Source organism: Asparagus officinalis, chromosome 9 (genome assembly GCF_001876935.1).
Source record: "Asparagus officinalis chromosome 9, Aspof.V1, whole genome shotgun sequence".
NCBI classification, from domain to species: Eukaryota; Viridiplantae; Streptophyta; class Magnoliopsida; order Asparagales; family Asparagaceae; genus Asparagus; species Asparagus officinalis.
Window position 1 is genome coordinate 4,362,078 of NC_033802.1, and position 19,290 is coordinate 4,381,367.

At 34.8% G+C, this 19,290-nt stretch overlaps 1 protein-coding gene across 1 annotated transcript; it reads left to right on the top strand.

Annotated features, from left to right (window-relative positions):
- On the top strand, nucleotides 1,969-19,290 carry LOC109823889 (probable RNA 3'-terminal phosphate cyclase-like protein). The gene is made up of 8 exons (XM_020390318.1): nucleotides 1,969-2,203; nucleotides 6,768-6,981; nucleotides 7,081-7,230; nucleotides 14,880-15,058; nucleotides 15,153-15,328; nucleotides 16,048-16,267; nucleotides 18,584-18,679; nucleotides 18,796-19,290. The coding sequence occupies exons 2-8, from the start codon at nucleotides 6,777-6,779 to the stop codon at nucleotides 18,931-18,933; spliced, it is 1,164 nt and encodes a 387-aa protein (XP_020245907.1). The 5' UTR covers nucleotides 1,969-2,203; nucleotides 6,768-6,776; the 3' UTR covers nucleotides 18,934-19,290.

Sequence of the window (19,290 nt, forward strand, 5' to 3'; positions counted from 1 at the left end):
GAAGGATGAGAAAAATGGGCAGGATTGTATTGGATATGTGGATTCAGATTATGCTGGAGATCTTGACAAGCGCCGGTCCACTTCAGGTTATGCTTTTATATTGGCAGGTGCACCTGTATGTTGGCGATGCACGCTTCAGTCCACAGTGGCTCTCTCTACTACGGAGGCAGAGTATATGGCAGTAACTGAAGCTATTAAGGAGGCTTTATGGTTGCGTGGATTATTGGAGGACTTGGGGATCGCTCAGGAGACTATTCGGGTATATTATGATAGCATGTCGGCTATCTATTTGGCGAAGAACCAAGTTTATCATGCACGCACGAAGCACATCGACGTCAGATTCCACTTTGTACGTGACGTGTTGGATGATGGAGACGTCATATTAGAGAAGGTTCACACGAATGACAACCCTGCAGATATGTTGACCAAAGTTGTTTCAGGAGTGAAATTTGGTCATTGTTTGAAACTTTTGAACATCCTTCAGTGCTGAGGCCTTTGGAGGCCATTTGGGTGAACTACGTTCGGCTTGATTCCTTGGGCAAGAGGATACGTAGGCAGTCTTTCAGATGCAGCCGGTTTGATCAGTTGATTCAGATGGGGGAGATCGCGTTTCAGCTCTAGTTTGGTTCCCTGACTTGTTGAGGATCTATTGGATGATTTGGTGTCGGCTCAGTTGTGGTGGAAACATTCGCCGAGGTGGAGAATTGAAGAAATACAGGAAACAGGAAAGAAATCAGCCAGGCAGACTGGCGGTCGACCGTCACAGTCGACCGCGAACGTGCACAAGTGCTATCGCCCGCCGCGGTCGACCGCGGATGACTGTAATTGATTTTTCTCTCGGGTTTGTGGTTCGGTCGACTGCCGCGATCGACCGTCGCCTGATTGGGCTGGGCCTTTTGGTTTTTGACCCGATTCGTTTTCTAAGTTATATATATCCCTAAACCTGATTTGTTAGGGTTAAGCAAGGACGAATTTGAGCAGTATTTGAGAAAGGATTGTTGCATCCAATTGTGGGAGAGTTGTGAGAGATCAAGAGCTTTGTTTTAGGGTTTGGTCGGTGAGATTTGTAACTCTACTTGTATTCTCTGATTTCTAATAGTAAGAACTCCCTTCCCCTTGCCCCGTGGACGTAGGCAACTTGCCGAACCACGTAAATTGTTTGTTCTTTGCTGTGGTTGTGTTTGCATATTAGTTGTGGTTTAGTTCGAGTTATTGTTCGTGTTGCCCTAGAAGCTTCCGCCGCGCACAACAGTCACTGGAAGAACGCGATGGAAGAAGAGACGCTGGAAGAACGCGATGGAAGAAGTGACCTGTAAGAACGCGATGGGAGGGTGAGAGGGTGATGGAGAAGAAATAAGGAGAAGAGATCGCTGGAAGAACGCGATGGAAGAAGAGACGCTTGAAGAAGGATCTAGGGTAAGATTACCCCCATCTTGTCCCCGCAAGCAATTTGGGGTAATTTTGAGGGTGGGGTCTGAAGGGTCATTATATAGTTGGGGTAATTTTAGGAAAAGTGGAGATTTGTCCCACAATTATCCCAACAAACCAATAACACTATAAAGTTGACTCAATACCCAATTATCCAAATAAATAACATCAAAAAGTGTTATTCCAAAAATTATCTCAATATCCCTAAATTTACATCAATGAATAACCCCCATAATATCAACATAAATCTTTTCTGATTTACAGCATTTAGGGCATTTGTACAAAACAGCCAAACGTTAACAGGTTTTGGAAAATTTTCCCATGCACGCGTTTCGACAAAACCGTCGGCCTCCTCTTCCCTTTTAGTAGGGAAGGCAATTTCTGCCCATACCCATTTACCCACCCGGCTCGCCTATCACTTAGCCCGCTCAAAACCCATCCATTTAATTAAATGGGTGTAATTGGGCGGGTTCATTTTAATCCACATTAAACGGGTACTAAATGGGCGGTGTATATTTGCCCATTTGCCAGCCCGCGTTCCCAAAAGAAAAACCTAGAACCCCGTCTTTCTCTTCCTCTTTCTCTCGAGCGGCTGAGTTCCTCATTGATCCCTCCTCCTCCGCCTCCTCCTCTGCCTCCGACGCCGCCTCCGCCCCGGCATCACCCTCTCCCTCATCATCTCCCTCTGCGATCGCGGAGTCAATCCCGAAGCCCTAGCCGCCCTCGTCCGCGAGCTCTCTTGGTCATCTTCAACTGCAATCTTGGTCATCAAAGGGTAAGCTAGAATCTTCTTTTCCCCTCCTTTTGATTTCTAGTTTAATTTTCATGAAATAAGACTTATCAATAGACAAGGAGACCAATCGTGCTACGGTTCAAAGACCAAGATTGCATCTTGGTGCATAATCTTCCCCTCCTTTTGATTTCTAGTTTAATTTTCCCCTCCTTAACAATTTGTCTAACATTGGCTGTAAATGGAGTAATGTATAATCTATGCTAACAATAACTAAGACTAAGAGTATTAATTATTGCGAGGAGTTATTAAATTATTAAATTACATGATAAAAGATGAAAAATTGCATCTTGGTGCATAATCTTCGTGATTTTGATGATTTTAGGATGAATAGGCTCTAGTTTATTTTTTAATTTTATGCTGGTTTTGTTGGTTTTGTTCATTTATATGAAGTTGTTCATCAAATTTAGCACACGAAGAAAAACTTGTTAAATCATCAAAGGGGTATCTTTCCTTCAAAGTTTTGAATTTTTTTAATATCATCATGGCTCGTCACAATTGCCACTATCAGTTTATGTTGTTGCTCATAGATGTCTGCAAAAACCATGTTAGTGTCTCATAGGTATGGTTCACTGTTATTTTGTGTTGACAAAGTTAGATTAGCCTGGATAATTAAACTTACATAAAAGGAACTTATTCAGTGGTATTGCAGGATATTCTAGTTATATGGTTAAAGTGTAGTGTAAGTGTGTGGACTATGACATTGTGCGGATAAGATAAATGAAGCGTTACTGCAGCCTTACCAGTTTGCAAGATATTTCAGTTTGTAGATATATAACATTTAAATTTGTTTGGTGATTAATTACAGACTTTACAGTTAACGCATAATTAAATTTAAGGAGATCAATGTCTTCATTTGTTTATTCTCCAACAATGGCTTATCTAATGGTTGATCCCCCCCCCTTCCCCTCCCCCCCCTCTTTCATTAGTTTGTCTAGTGGTTGGTTGCCAAACACCAAGATTAGCGCATACTTTATATATTTTATTACAGTATGTGCTTTGGTTTTTTCCTTTACATCTTACTTGGACAATATAAGAAGAGCAGTGCATTTGTTGGTATTAATCTTTCTAATGCATACTACTTTTATTTTATTTTTATGTTAGTGTTATATAGTTTTCTTTTCATGAAGTTCAGTTGATTTGTTTAAATTGTTCTTATTTTTTCTATACTAGAGTATTCTAATCAAGTTTGGCATAATTTGCACAAAATCAGATGACACATCTAAGTAACAATGATCTGTAAGACTAATCCCCCATACTTTTTTCTGTTAGGAAGATTACATTTATGACTAATAAGTTCGTGTTTTTGTATGACTGTTTTATGTACAAGAAAAGTCGTTAGGAAGATTACATTTATGACTAATAAGTTCGTGTTTTTGTATGACTGTTTTATGTACAAGAAAAGTCGTTAAGCTAAATTATATAGTTTGATTTATTTTCGTGTTTTTGTATGACTGTTTTATGTACAAGAAAAGTCGTTAAGCTAAATTATATAGTTTGATTTATTATGTGTCTTTTACATATTCTGTTAACTCTATCGAACTTGTATTTCGTTGGTGAGAAAACTCTGTTCAGATCAGTCTGGTTCTCATTTTAGTTCCGATGCTCGTTTAGACTTGTCACAGCGACATCTCTAGCTTGCTTATTTTATAAAGTTCCACGAAATGTCGCTTATGGTATGTGTTTCGATGCAAGTCAATTTTCTGAAATATCAGATGTGTTTTTTTAGCTTATCCTGTTTCTGAAAGGGTATCTAGAACCTGGCATGCGTTCGTTTTTCGTCAACAACCAGGAAAGCCTATAATTCTTTAGATTTCTTGTCAGCTTCGGTTTTATTTAACTTATGTATGTTTTTCCTCAATGAGGATTAGGTGGGGTTAACCTTTCTGGTGGCATTGAGACCTTCTAAGATCTTTACAGAGATATAAACATCAACACCTGGACAAGTTCAACAAAGCTTTTCCCATTTTCTGATGTTGACAATGCTCTTGAGCTTCCTTGTTTTGTTGGCCAATGTTTGAATAGGCTTCAGTGTTTCACTTTCTTTCTTCATCCTGATACTCGACCTTCGGTATCTTGAGGGAGCCAATACCACTTATATTTCTAGTTTCTGATAATGATGATGTGATTGGAGCAGGGCCGGATCTGAGATGTTAGGGGCCCTGTGCGAAAAGTAAACACGGGGCCTTTCTCTATATACAAAATATCAATAAATTCCAATTCGAATCCCTAAAATGCTAAGGAACAAAATGTTACTGATCAGACATTAAAATGTTACCTAATTTTTTGCATCTGTATAGTCTTTAACATACTTTTCAAGTGCTATTGTCCATTCTTCATCTCTTTGGTCACATACTTTTCAAGTGCTATTGTCCATTCTTCATCTCTTTGGTCACCTGAATATTACTGATAAGATAAATGCATGTAATCCCACATTAATAAAGCTTTCCAATAGAGCAAATAGTCCACAATAAAAAATACTTGCATATTATGTTTCTCTTGTATCTCTTGCTTACCTTCATAAGAGATATCGAAGCCTTTAGCATATAAAGTATCATCGAAAAATTGTCCTCCTTGCATTTTTAGCTGCAAAATCACTAATTAAGCCCTTAACATCAATTTTATCAATAAAATTATTTTCAATAGATATCAAAGCTAGTCCATTTAGTCTTTCTTGTGACATGGTCGATCTCAAATAAGATTTTAATAATTTTAATTTTGAAAAACTTCTTTCTGCAGATGCGACTGTAACAGGTATAGTCAATAATATTCTATAAGCAATACATGCATTTGGAAAACAATTTCGTATTTTTAAGAAATTCAGTATATCAATAGCCATCTTTGTTTCTTTTGGTAAAATATTTCGTAATATTTTTAGTTCTCCAAATAAATCTTTCCCATCAAGATCAGAAAATGTTTTATATTTTAGAACAATTTCAAGATTATCACAACATGCTTTCAAATTATTATCATCTAATGAGTTTAACTTTTCTGAACCAAACAAAAATCCAAAAATATCTTCATATGCTTTATATTGCTCAAACCTTTTCTTTAGTGAATCAATAGCTTGATCTACAATATACAAAAAATAATTGATTCTAAAAGATTCTTCGGCTGATTGTGTTGTCCCCTCATTAACATTCTCATCAAATTGTCTTTTTCTACGGATTTGACGTTTTACTTGAAATACATAATCAATTTCCATTTCTGTAGCAATTTCTTTAGCAATTGTCATAGCTTGTGTGAACCCAACTTCTCTATAATCCTCAAAAAACCTAATTTCTTTAGCAATTGTCATAGCTTGTGTGAACCCAACTTCTCTATAATCCTCAAAAAACCTAATCAATCCTTTTACTTGATCTATAGCAATATCAATAAGCATGTCTTTAGATTGTAAATATTTGCTAATTAAGTTAACAGTAAACAATATATCATACCAAATAATCATACTTAATAAAAATTCAAAATTTTTAATTCCATGTGTTGCTAAAGAATCTGCTTCACTTCTTATTTTGGAGTCATTATCAGTTTCTGCTAACTGAAGTAGTGCTTCTCTTATTTCAAGCGTTTGGAATCTAATTGCTTTAACGCTTTTAATATGGCTTTCCCAACGTGTAGTCGACAATGGTTTCACAGTTAAACCTTTTACATTATTTATCAAAATTTGCCATCGCTTTGTTGAGTGAGAAAATAATGTATAAATGCGTTGTATCACTCCAAAAAAATCTTTTGCTTTACCACAACAATTTGCCATGTCACAAAGTGTTAAATTAAGACTATGACAACCACAAGATGTGTATAATGCTCTAGGATTTATTTCAAGTACTTTTTTTTGTACACCTTGGTGTCTCTCTTTCATATTAGACCCATTATCATACCCTTGACCTCGTACATTATCAATATCAAGATTAAGAGTTTTTAGCACATTTTGTAATTCTTCAAAAAGCCCTTGTCCAGATGTATCATTTACTTTTAAAAATTCTATAAAAAATTCTTCTACTTTTATCGGGCTTGTAGAAATATCGACACATCGTAATATTAAAGTCATTTGTTCTTGGTGACTTACATCCGGAGTACAATCAAGTATTACTGAAAAATATTTAGCTTCTAAAGTCATTTGTTCTTGGTGACTTACATCCGGAGTACAATCAAGTATTACTGAAAAATATTTAGCTTTAATTTTTTGAACTATTGCACATTTGATTTTAGAAGCTAACATACTTAAATTTACACCAATGAATAACCCCCATAATATCTACATAAATCTTTTCTGATTTACAGCATTTAGGGCATTTGTACAAAACACCCAAACGTTAAGAGGTTTTGGAAAATTTTCCCCTGCACGCGTTTCGACAAAACCGTCGGCCTTCTCTCCCCTTTTAGCCGACCGAACCCTAGCTTTTATTTCTCTGGCTTAACAAATTTGCCCCCCGGCCTTCTCTCCCCTTTTAGCCGACCGAACCCTAGCTTTTATTTCTCTGGCTTAACAAATTTGCCCCCCAAAACCAAGCTTTCTCATTTATTTTCCATCGAAAAAATTTCCCTTCAGACTCAATCAATGGAGAAGCCTTCATACATGAGGTTCAAAGGCAGTCGCCATTTCAAACAGCGTCTCCTCCTCTCGACTCTCTCTCATCGATCGATCATCGTCGAAGAGATTCGATCAAACGAGACCCCGCCAGGGCTCAGGTCCTACGAAATCTCGCTGCTCCGCCTCATCGAGAAGATCTCCGATGACTGCAAGGTCGAAATCAATGAAACCGGTAAATGAAAGTTGTTTGCTTTTAGGGTTTTGGGTTTTGAAGTCGGTGTTTGAGTTTAGTGAAGTTAACTGCCTTTTCATATTATTTGTTGGGATTTAGGGACGAAGCTGAAGTACAAGCCTGGAGTTTTGATGGGAGGGAGGAATTTGGTGCATGATTGCGGTCTTGGTCGATCCATTGGTTACTTTCTGGAGCCTCTTGTAGTTCTTGGGCTAAGAGGGAAGAAACCCCTCTCTATTAGGCTTAAAGGTTTGATCTTTTCTCGTTTTCTTCATTTCGTTGATGAATTTTAGCATATGAGTTCTGTAGAGTTAGGATATACTATTTATTTATTTATTATGTAATGCATTTGCCTCCCTTTTTGGTCTTTGTTTGGGCTTATGATGTTTACTATTTCACAATCTCTTGCTGTATAAGTACGTGATTCATTCATTGTTCCATGGCATGGTAGTTTAGACGTTTTCTTCTTGATCACTTCCACCATTATAGTTTTACTAGTATTTTACCTATGCAAAGCACAGCAAGCAACTTATTTTTCGGATATCACAAAATATTACATTTCCAATTACCATAAATAAGAACAATCACTTGAATATTGTAGCCATTTATTTTCAACACACACACATTCACCCAATTACTGTACAGTCCAATTCTTTTATAAACACCTTACATATATTTAAACCTCTCAACTTCAAATTTATGAGGTACTTTCTTATGTTATACAACTTCAAGCTAAAGAAGTTACTTTTTATCTCACAAAATTGTTTTAGTATAAGCATTTATCTATTTATTTCATTATATTTAATGTTTTATTTATAGAAATAATTGACGGATATTCTGTTTATGGAAACAATTAAAACTAGCATATAAAGTTGTTTAACTTCCAATAAATAATGGAATAATAGTTTATGGTATCTGTTATGGATAGATATGTTTCTAGTCTCATATTCACATGAAGGAGTACACAATAGTGACACAGAAATTCAATTGTTTATGTCTCTTAAATAAAAAACAGAAGATGTTAAAACAGTTGCGTATATATTAATGTAAATGTACCAAATAACCTCTAAATTTATCTAAATACACAGAAATAAACAACAATTATCTTACACCCATCAATCCCATATTGAATTTCCTGATTTACTGCGAGTAAATAAGACATCATCTGTCATTACTTTATTGCCTTGACTTTTAGTCTGTTACTCAGAGGAGTAAAGTGTTAATATGTGCAAGATTTTTCTCACCTGTTTATCTTGTAAGATCTAAATATCAACATGCAGTGACATAGTTACTGTAATAATATTATAGACAATAAGGCTAACTAATCGATAGGGTGAGCACTTGCAGTTGCATTAGAAATATCATGTAAATTGGATTAAGTTACAGTTCATTGTACGGCTTGCATATATGTTTTGATTATTTGTGAACCTAATTGTCATATGCTTTTGTTATCACCTAAACTGAAAATAGATTTTTTTTGTAGTTTTTTGTATCTAAACGATAACATGTTTATGCTATTATCCAGAATTTGTTACTGTATGACCTTGTAATAGAGTCAACACTATCATCTTGATAAATGTCCTTGCAAAAAAAAATCCATTTTATATTGCTATGTAATAGTGTTTTATCAACCTAACAGGAACATAATACACAAAAAAAGAAGAAATTGGCTAAAAAATACTATTACTAAGCATTTTACCAAAAAAATCATCATCTACCCCCTAATATAGATCAGTTTTCAATAAACAAAGAAATTATGAAATTGAGATTGCAATGTGACAAGCTTGGATCATTAAGAGTGCTAAAATAATTACATCTTAACGCATGGAGTTTTTTTATTCTTTAAGTTTCTTTCTAGCGGGTGGTTGAAAATAGTACAAACTAGGATAAAAAGAATTCTCAAACACAAACATCGTAAAAATCAACAGGCTTTGCTACATACCATCCAACCCGACAAATTGCGTCTAGAGCATCTTCATGATTGATGATCATGAAGTCAATGACAACATAGTCTGGAGGCCGTTTGGTGCCCATACACTCATTACAAAAACAAAATAATTAAACAAAAACTAGTGAGATTGTAAGTGAATGATTAAAGTTAGAAAAGGTAATTTTTATATTAATTTTAGATAGACAAAATATAGAGAAGAGAAAAATTAATTAATAGTGAAAAAAGTTAAAAAAGTCAAGTAAAAATACAAAAAATGTTGAAAGTTCTATTGTGCTAATTGTTTTTTCTAGTAATTCTCACTAACAGATCTCTAATCATCTCAAGTTCACCTTAATTAAATGGAAACATTTCAAAGCAAATATGAATCAATATTGACACAACCTAACTATAAAAATGATTCAACATTTTCATGTAAACATTAAAACTCACATCATAAATGTATAGGAAGTTTCTAAAAGTTAAATTGCGTCAGAGCAATAAATAAATAGAGTGAACCTAATTGACAACAATTAAGGAAAGAACAGGCAACATTAGAATATGTATAATCCCAAATGATGTAATTACTTGAACAGCTCAATTGGAAAGTAGTATATCAAAACATAAGCATAAGATCCATAAGCAAAACATATGTTTGATTAAAGCATAATTTAAAGAAACACAACCTTAACTGTGTTTATACTCTACTCATCTTTCTTGGCTCCAACCTCTCCATTCTTGTTATGCCTCATTCTGTACCTCTGGTTCCTTAATAACTTAGGGTCCATCAGCTAAAAAATACAAAATAAAATAATCTTTTGCCAAAATGAAAAAAATTAAATATTAGATGCATTAGGTGCTCACCCCTTTGGTTGAGGTGTGCCTATGCCTCCTGGACTACTTGGTTTTTGTTCTTGTGAGGAAGGAATGGATCTACGAAAAGAATAATCAAAATCTATTGGAAGATTAAAGGATCGATCAAATCAGTTATGGAAATAAGTGAAACAACCCCAAAAAGTTCTAAATCATAAGCAAAATCAGACTTATCAATGTAAAAGTCCTCGAGAATTCAGTCATTGACATCTTCGTTAACCTGTCAAATATAAATTATATAAGCAATATGAAAGAAAAAAAGAAATTTCGAAATTCATTTAACATCAATGAACACCTTGGAAGGATAAATAGTTAAAAATTTAAAATGAATATGAAATAAGAAAAATACTTTTCTAAGTTTGACTCCCTTTACGTTAAAATGTCCAAAATTAAAGCATTATATAAATTACTCCTAAATCATAGAAAACTAGGCTAAGTGCTCCCTGGAGACATTATACAGATTAGGAATCATATATTATGAGAAAGCTTCCTACCCAGTAATCTTTCTAAAGTGCCTAAGGTACCTTCCTTACAGGTTCCTATTTACCAGAAACATAGAAAAAATTTGTAATATGAAAGGCACAGTCTTTATTAAACTATCTTTGAAAAATTACTATCTAAATATCTTTATGTGTTCTTATCTTCGCATTAGCTAATGAGGCAACATAGAAACTCAAATTCATATAAGGCCAACATTTATTTACCACAATAAAGATCAATTAGAATGACTGCACAGAAGAATGCTTATAAAGAGTTACATACACATATGAGCATCTTTATATGAGTTTATCTTAGAATTCAAAATGTTAACCTTAAAATTAGAGAGGGCAACATAATTAATGAAAGTTGCAATACACAGTATCACAGTATTAGGCAATATGATCCAACAAATTACATGAATTTTAACAAAAAAAAAATACTTGCAACTTCGTTACAACTTAGGATCAAGCAACTTTAAACTAGCAATTTCCTTCTACTTGATCACTTATTGTCATAAACAATACAAAATTAACACTTTGAACTTTCAGACTATCAAGTCACAATTCTTATTAATAACTACTAGCAAAAAAGAAAATCAAACAATGCATCTCTTAATTAAAACAATCAAAATCTTCCATGTATGCAATATTTAGCAATGAGATTATGGTGCCACTAAAGGTTGTCTCAGTCTTAAAGTGGGGGATTGAGTAATGAAGAGTCCATATGATTTAAACGTTATAAGAAAGTAACTTTTAATTTCAAGCAACAAAGGAGATCATAAATGAGATTATGAAGTAACTTATAATTCTCACCTGAATAATGTAATCAAGAAAGCACAAAAGATTTTAGCACCTCCTTTGTTTCTCAAAATTCCTCAATCTCAAAGGTTGAAGCAAAAGGAAGAAAAGTGAAGACGAAAACCCTAATTTAACAGAAATAAAAAGAAAAAAACTTTACTCCAAGATCAATAGCTGTAATTTCCTCTAAATTTGGTCAAAATAAACAAAATTGATAAAAATTGTTAGAGACCCTACAGATTGAAGGTGCAAGCCCAAGATCGCCCAAAGATCTTCATCTTCTTTGCGTAAAGAGAACTCAAGCTCGCAGTACGGTCCATGTCATTGTTGTCTTTCGACGAAGGGCAAAGGACAAAGGTCGGAAATGAAAGAAATCTTTTTAGATCTAAGGTCATTGAGTTTTTAGTTGAGGAAAGGAAAAGCTTAGTTTTTTTCCTCTTTCCTTTTATTTTTTGAGATTGAGAGATTGAATTCATTGCATCCTTTTTTAAAATTCAAATTGTAACATCCCCACCCAAATATACCATCTTAAAATTTCACAAAATTCTATTACATATTAAATGTGCACATATCAACTCCCAGAGTCTTAAAGTTGACAGTAGAGTCTATGTAGAATACCTTCATAGTGGATAATTGCAACGGCAACACTTAACTACTACATAGTCATAAGGTCTTGATTCTATAATTCACAAAATGCGTTGCAGAATCATTATTAACGCTTCATATCTAGAGATCAGTTGGTGCTATATGTTCTTTACTTTGGCTCGGGTAGTCGCCTGTGGATAAATGCTGCAACACAATGGGTGGTGAGCGAAAGGCTTAGTAGGCAACACAAAGAAAGTTAGGAATGCATCAATGGAAATTATCACACGCGCAAGAATATCAAAATATCAGAACTGAAAATCTCAAATATATCTATCAGTTGACAGTCACGCTCTATTTATAGGATTCTGAGTTGTTCTCAATTAGGGGACTATATCACACACATGCCTTCATTTATACACTCACCGGTGAAGCATTACTTCACTCAGGGCAATGGTCCACCAAAATAGAGCATGAAAGAAAAATGCATGACCGCAAATTTTGAAGAGATTTTATTAAATGATACTGCCAAACATATAAATCATCACTCAAAACACGAAAATGTCGAGCGACACAAATCAAGAAATATGAATATCAATCACTTGTATTTCAGACATGAACTTTCATGTAAACAAGTAAAGTAGCACTCGTAGCACAAAGGTTGCATACAAAAATTCCAAGAAATGACTCAAAACCTAGGAATTGTTACCTGCTGGTTATCTGAGTTGGATTCTCAAGTTCAACGTCCAAGTCTGGGATTGTTAACCTACACGTTCACATATATTAGATCACCACATACTATCAATTATAGTTAACTAGTTCATGCTAATGTGTCATTTTTGACTCTCTAGTTAGACAACTATGAGGTCTAGTCGATTTGTTATTGATGATTTGGTTACACAATTCTAACACCAAAATTTCCTTTTCTATAGTGTTCTGTCAAGTTCATATCAAGTTCATATATCTACTTATAAGGTAGAATCACTCTTAAGATTATTTCTTAATTTCTTAGGAAACCATGAATTTTTGTTTGTACCAAAACAGAGTAAGATTTTGGTGTATCAGTCACTTTATCTGACTGTCTGCAGCTCCAATTGACTTCAAAATTATTGAATCTTCATATCGATGCATGATCTATCCGTTATTTTCATGATGCTGCAAATGACATACTGATTTGATCTGTGATATAAAAGTTATGACTGTTTTCTTATAGACGCACAGAAATCTCTGTGTGCAGGAATTTAGTATACAGTCAATTTATATAGCTGTTTCAGGACCTCATACGAAATCATATGGCTATAAATTGTATACCAGAGTGTAGCTATTGAAGATACCTTTCAACAGAATCCTGAATCATTCTATTTGGACAATCGGATCAAAAGCTATGGACACTGAAAGTTCAGGTGGTCAACCCTGGAAACTGGACAGTTTACTGTTCAGTCACAAACATTCTAAATCAGTCCCAATGGAAAGTCACTGCAGTAAAATTATAACTCGTAATACATAGATATCAAAGAGATCTTTGACAAAAACTTGAATTATCTCAGTTGGATTATTGGATCAAAAGTTACGAAGTCTGGAATTCCAGGTGGTCATAAGTTACTAAGGAGCTGATTAGGAGAAGACGCGGCGAGTGTCCAAATGAGCTTTAGTGAGTGACAACACAATAGGATAGGTGTAATGCTTGGGCTAGTTTAAATATTTAACACTAATACCCAGGTAACCTCTAATTACCAATTATTGAAAAAAATATCAACCTTAACTAAAAGAATTCTACTATTAAATTATCCTCTAATACATGCTTATAGGTTTTAACTTTGTATCTGAGTTTTCTACTGGGTTCTTTCGTAACACCTCATGTTTTGTACTTACCTGAAAATAATATTTTGACTCCTTTATGATCGTCTTCAGTTATAAGTTCCCTGATTTTTTTTATCCAGCCATCCACAAAGGAACCGTGCCACTATATTATATTATATTTAATCAACTTTCAGCTTATATCAAACTTCGTGAATAATAAGTTGCTAGAAATTTTAGGGGTGTTACACAAATTTTGTAAACTAGACTTGAGTTGAGAGTTCACGTGGGTGAAAGGATTGAATGATGTGGTGTCAGTGTTTCATGAGAAGAGAAACTACTATTATATTGTTATTTTTTCAAACCTGATGGAAAGGAGCGGGTATAGGGCGCTGATGTGGAGGCTTCTTTGAGTTGATATGGACAAATTTGTCAGCCTAACAGCGGGACAGGGAGCTAATTACTGCTCATGCTACAGTACTTCATTTTCCTTTAGTATAAAAATAGTTGATGATGACTGATATCTTGGAATTTTTTGGGGTTTTTTTGCTGAGAAACCCAAACTTTTATTCTCATTTATCCCAAAGCCCACCTAGTTTTATTTGTTCCCATAAGCCCAAGATACAAAGTTTGCTTACGTAAAAATCCCAAGTATAGAATACAAGATTTTGTATTTTGTATATGTACAAAGAAATAAAGTTCCCCAAAGAGTCCTTTTATCTCTTTCTCTCCTCTTTAAAAGAACCCAGCCCCAAACCTCGGTGGAGACAATCAGTCGCCAGATCTCCTGTACATGTGATTCTACCAGAGCCTCTCCCTCTCCTTCTGCCCACGCCATCACTCACCGACCTTTGAACCTGTGACGACTCTTATGATCCCTGATCCTATTTCATCCTCCACTTTGAACCTATGGCAACGGCGCCAGGCGCAAATGGAGAGGGAGAGGATCTGGTGGTATCAGAGCTCTGGTGACTGATCAGTTCCACTACGGATTAAGGGTTGGGTTCTTTAAAGAGAAGAGGGAAGAGAGAAGGGGCTTTTGGGGGATTTTTATTTCTTTGTACAAACATGATTAAAAAAAACTTGTGTTCTACACTTTGGGTATTTAGGTAAGCAAACTTTGTATTTTGCATATATGGGATCAAATAGGACTAGGTGGGTTTTTAGATAGATCGTAGTAAAACTTTGGGTTTATAAGCAAAACCGCCGCCTTTTCCCCTTACAAGGTTTGGTTGGTTTCTTTATTTACTCTCTGTTTCCCTTATTTTTATGGTCATTAAATGGTTGAACATACTTGCATATGCAATGCTTAGTGCCTTGAAACAACTGGAAAATAATTATGCACATGGTTTACTCTTCATAATTCTGTTTATCTCAGTGTACTTCCAACATTTGTTTGGCACATGACTTCAGAAAATTAAAACATGATGCTCTACTTGCAGGAATTACAAATGATCCCAAAGATCCGAGTGTTGATACTTATCGTCATACAACATTCCATATTCTTGAGCGTTTCGGTGTTCCTAAAGAAGGATTGCAGTTGAAAATTGAAAGTAGGGGTTCTCCTCCTCTTGGGGGTGGAGAGATTCTTCTAGGAGTTCCTAGTCTACCTAGCTTCTCGGTATGTCACCCTATTCTATTGTATATGCCATATATATATTCTGTTTGTTCTCTTTTCCACATTAATTATGAAGCAACTCAAATGTCTTCTGCAGGCGATTACTTGGATAGATGAAGGAAGGGTTAAGAGAATTAGAGGGGTAACATTCACCACTAAGGTATCTGCCGATTTTGATCATCGTATGATGTATGCTACACGTGGGGTTTTTAATCGTCTCCTTCCGGATGTTCGGATAGAGAAGGACCATAGGTCTGAGCCAAATGCTGGAAGGTAAATATTTCTGCAGTGAGGGACCTATCAGTCACATTTTTCTTACACTTACGTGATGTAATGTCTGTAATTGATACTGATCCTATAGCTCATGCTATGCTATAAATGTGATGCATTTTAGTTCATCTTAGTCTTGGTTGCAATTCATTCTTTTTTTCTTCCTTTATTATTTTATCCTCTTGTTAGCACAATATGCCATCCTCCTTTATATACAACTTGGGAAGATGGTAGTACCATTATTTTATCCTCTTGTTAGCACAATATGCCATCCTCCTTTATATACAACTTGGGAAGATGGTAGTACCATTTTGGAAGTTTTAACTAAAAAGCACTTCCCATCCTCCTTTATATACAACTTGGGAAGATGGTAGTACCATTTTGGAAGTTTTAACTAAAAAGCACTTCAGATTTTATTGTGGTCGTAGGTAAGTCGCAAGACAGGAGCTAGATGAGTAGTGCTTAATGTGTTCTGGGAAACATTTTATCTAATAATTTGGAAAAGCTTCCTGCTTGTTTGTTATTTGAATCCTCAGATTCAAGAACCTACTCCAGTTGCTTGTATTAATACAACTCTTGCAGCAGAACTAATGTTGTTGCTGTAATCTTTGATTAACATGCAATTATATGGATAATTTTGGTCCTCCCTAGAAAACTCCATCCTATTAAGGATTAGAATCAATATGTATTCGTACTTTGGTTTTAACATTGATGTGTTGCAGATCTAAAGGTTATGGTCTGTCGTTGGTTGCTGAAACGGATTCAGGCTGTTTCATCTCAGCAGATGTGGCGATTTGTTATCCAAAAGTTGATGAAATGGAGACTTTTGATGATTCCGAGGAGAAACCACAGTTATTGCCTCCTGAGGACGTTGGAATTCAAGCTGCTTCTATTCTACTTGGGGAGATTGAGCAGGGAGGGGTAGTCGATTCAACACATCAGGTATTCATTAGTATAATGTAATTTTGGTTATTACTTGAAATGTGTTAGAAGAAGGGCAACTCTTTCATTACAATTCTGCAGGTTTTAGGCATGAGAGTACCATAGTTTTTGTTATAACTAAGCTAAAGGTATGAGAGTATTGATGGGTGGAATGCAGGAGGGTGTATCATCTTATTTAATTTGGATTGTTGGATACATCATTGAATATTTGGAATGCTAATATTTTGAGGGTGTATCATCTTATTTAATTTGGATTGTTGGATACATCATTGAATATTTGGAATGCTAATATTTTGGATACCAATATTTGGAACACTGACTAGAATATTTGTCAAAATCACTGTTTTGTGGAAGTAGCATTTTGATGAGGAGTCATTGGGAAGTTTAGATGTCAAAAACAAAAAACGCATTAGTAAAAAGTCGTAAAAGTTGATAGTGAGCTCCGTTCTTAAGAACCTGAAATTATTTAGTTATGGTTATGGTTTATGTTGGAGAGTTAGTAAGGAGAAACTTGCATCATGGGAAGCCTATTGCTGATTACAATATGGAATTCCTTTCTTGATATGGTTTGTTATGGTTTAGATTATAACTATTAGCTATAAGTGAATGATTAAATTTGTTAAGATAATAACTGAGTTAGTAAGGAGAAACTTGCATCATGGGAAGCCTATTGCTGATTACAATATGGAATTCCTTTCTTGATGAGTTAGTAAGGAGAAACTTGCATCATGGGAAGCCTATTGCTGATTACAATATGGAATTCCTTTCTTGATATGGTTTGTTATGGTTTAGATTATAACTATTAGCTATAAGTGAATGATTAAATTTGTTAAGATAACTGAGTTTCCTAGATTTCAAGTTTTTAATTTAACTAGCAAAACTAATTTAGTGCAATTTAAATGATTCGAGAGACCGCTAAATATGACTACTTCCAGAGACTAATGTCAAAATATGACTAGTACATAAATAGTGCTAATTTCTCTGACCAAGTTCAATATCAATGAAAACATGCATCTTTCAAACTTTCTTACTCTTTGGGGATATTGTGAGTGCAAAATGGATTTTGATGGCAGAATGTTTTACATGGTAAAAGATTTGTTTTTCATACGTGTGTGTATGGCTATATATTTACATTTACACTTTTTTTCCATCTGTCTAGATTCCCTTAAATGTGTGTTTTTTTTGTTATTAAAACATATTCTAGCAATATTTTTTTCCATCTGTCTAGATTCCCTTAAATGTGTGTTTTTTTTGTTATTAAAACATATTCTAGCAATATAAGTTTATACTAGGTCGACAGAGATGTGATGTTAACCAGTCGACGAAGAGATCAAGTCACAATATTCTACCAGTAAAGCAATAAGTTTATACTGTTCATAAACCATTGCCCTGATATCTTTTTCTTTGCATTTTTTTATATGAAAGTCAAAAAGAAAGCTAATATCTTCATATATGCTGGAACAGAACGTCTCCCATAAGGTCTGAAAAATTAGTTTGAGAAATTTTGAAATTAAAACTATCTTATAAGCTTGGATATGTTCAACCTGTTCCTGAGGAATATTGAAGTCCATGATTGAAACAGTGCAACATGGTCAAAGCTTCGTAACAGTGTTTTTACCCCATAGGCAGACTACTTTGTTGATGTTCATGGTATAATATAGCTTACCAAGCAGAGATGGTGCAAATCAGATTCGTCAACCATAACAGAAACATATACTATTCATATCAATCTAAAGGACTTTTTTACATTTTAGGCATTGTGATAGTTACTTTTTATACCTTTGTGTATAGTTCAAAACTTTGGAGGAATCTTAGAACTTTTGGCCCATTGGTGATCTTTAGAACACCTAAAATGCGCATTGGAGAAAGCATTTTGTTACTAGTAAGTGATATCACTTAACAGTTAGGGAGATAAAAGTGTAGTGTATTTTAAAACTATATGCCAAAAGAAAATGAATTATAGTCATGCATTAAGTATAGAAGTTCCAACCTAAATTCTCATTTTCTAAATTTGAAAGAATCGCCGAATAGTTACTAGCATCCTGATATTTCTACCAACTTGCATGCTTTGATTCATGTTTATGTTTTGTGAAATTAGTGTGAAATTTAGATGAAGCATCAAGCATGCATTTTGAATGTGATTCTTTTTACAGTTCTTTCGTTATGAATTTAAACGCACTTATTTAACTTATTTCAGAATTTAGCAGCTCGTTTAGTGAATTATTCAAGAAACGCATAAAAGGGTGACACTGTTTGTGATGATGAATAGTGAAAGTTATCTTGGTGATGCTAATTTGTGCACCCTATTGTTTGCAGGGATTGTTATTTCTTCTTTGTGCTTTATGCCCAGAGGATTTTTCCAAGGTTCGTGTGGGGAAGCTTACACCGTATGGTATTGAGACGTTGAGACATGTCAGAGATTTTCTTGGAGTAACCTTTATTTTCGAACCAGATCCCGTATGGTATTGAGACGTTGAGACATGTCAGAGATTTTCTTGGAGTAACCTTTATTTTCGAACCAGATCCAGCAACAAACACCATCATCCTCAAATGTTAGAGATTTTCTTGGAGTAACCTTTATTTTCGAACCAGATCCAGCAACAAACACCATCATCCTCAAATGTTGTGGAAGTGGGTTGCCCAATCTCTCTAGAAGAATTTCATAAGAGGTTATCAGTATAGCTTGACGCACATCAATCTTTGGTTGTCTTCTACTTCCAATCTTCCGTCTTCCCATGATTCTACCTGATATTTCTAAAAGTTTTGAGGTTTAACAATGAATTTATAACAATTAATTTCGACGCATTGTGCCTGTGGTTCACAAAGATGTGTGCACCCAAGGCTGAGCGTACTCACAGTTCAGAAATCCGTATGTAATTTCCAAGGCAAGTTAAAAAATTTGTGAGATGAGCGCGTCACTTTTTTTTAATGGATTTATTGAGGCGGCACATACTTATCATGAAAAGAAGAAATACCGCAGTTTATAGTATATGCCAACGTCCATTGGTATGTGGCTTTTTCTA

Bases quoted from the DNA above. Each gene is read 5' to 3' on its own strand.
- LOC109823889 (XM_020390318.1), top strand. From the start codon at position 6,777: ATGGAGAAGCCTTCATACATGAGGTTCAAAGGCAGTCGCCATTTCAAA. The intron at 6,982-7,080 runs GTAAATGAAAGT...GTTGGGATTTAG, and splicing joins GGTCGAAATCAATGAAACCG to GGACGAAGCTGAAGTACAAG. The intron at 7,231-14,879 runs GTTTGATCTTTT...CTCTACTTGCAG, and splicing joins CCTCTCTATTAGGCTTAAAG to GAATTACAAATGATCCCAAA.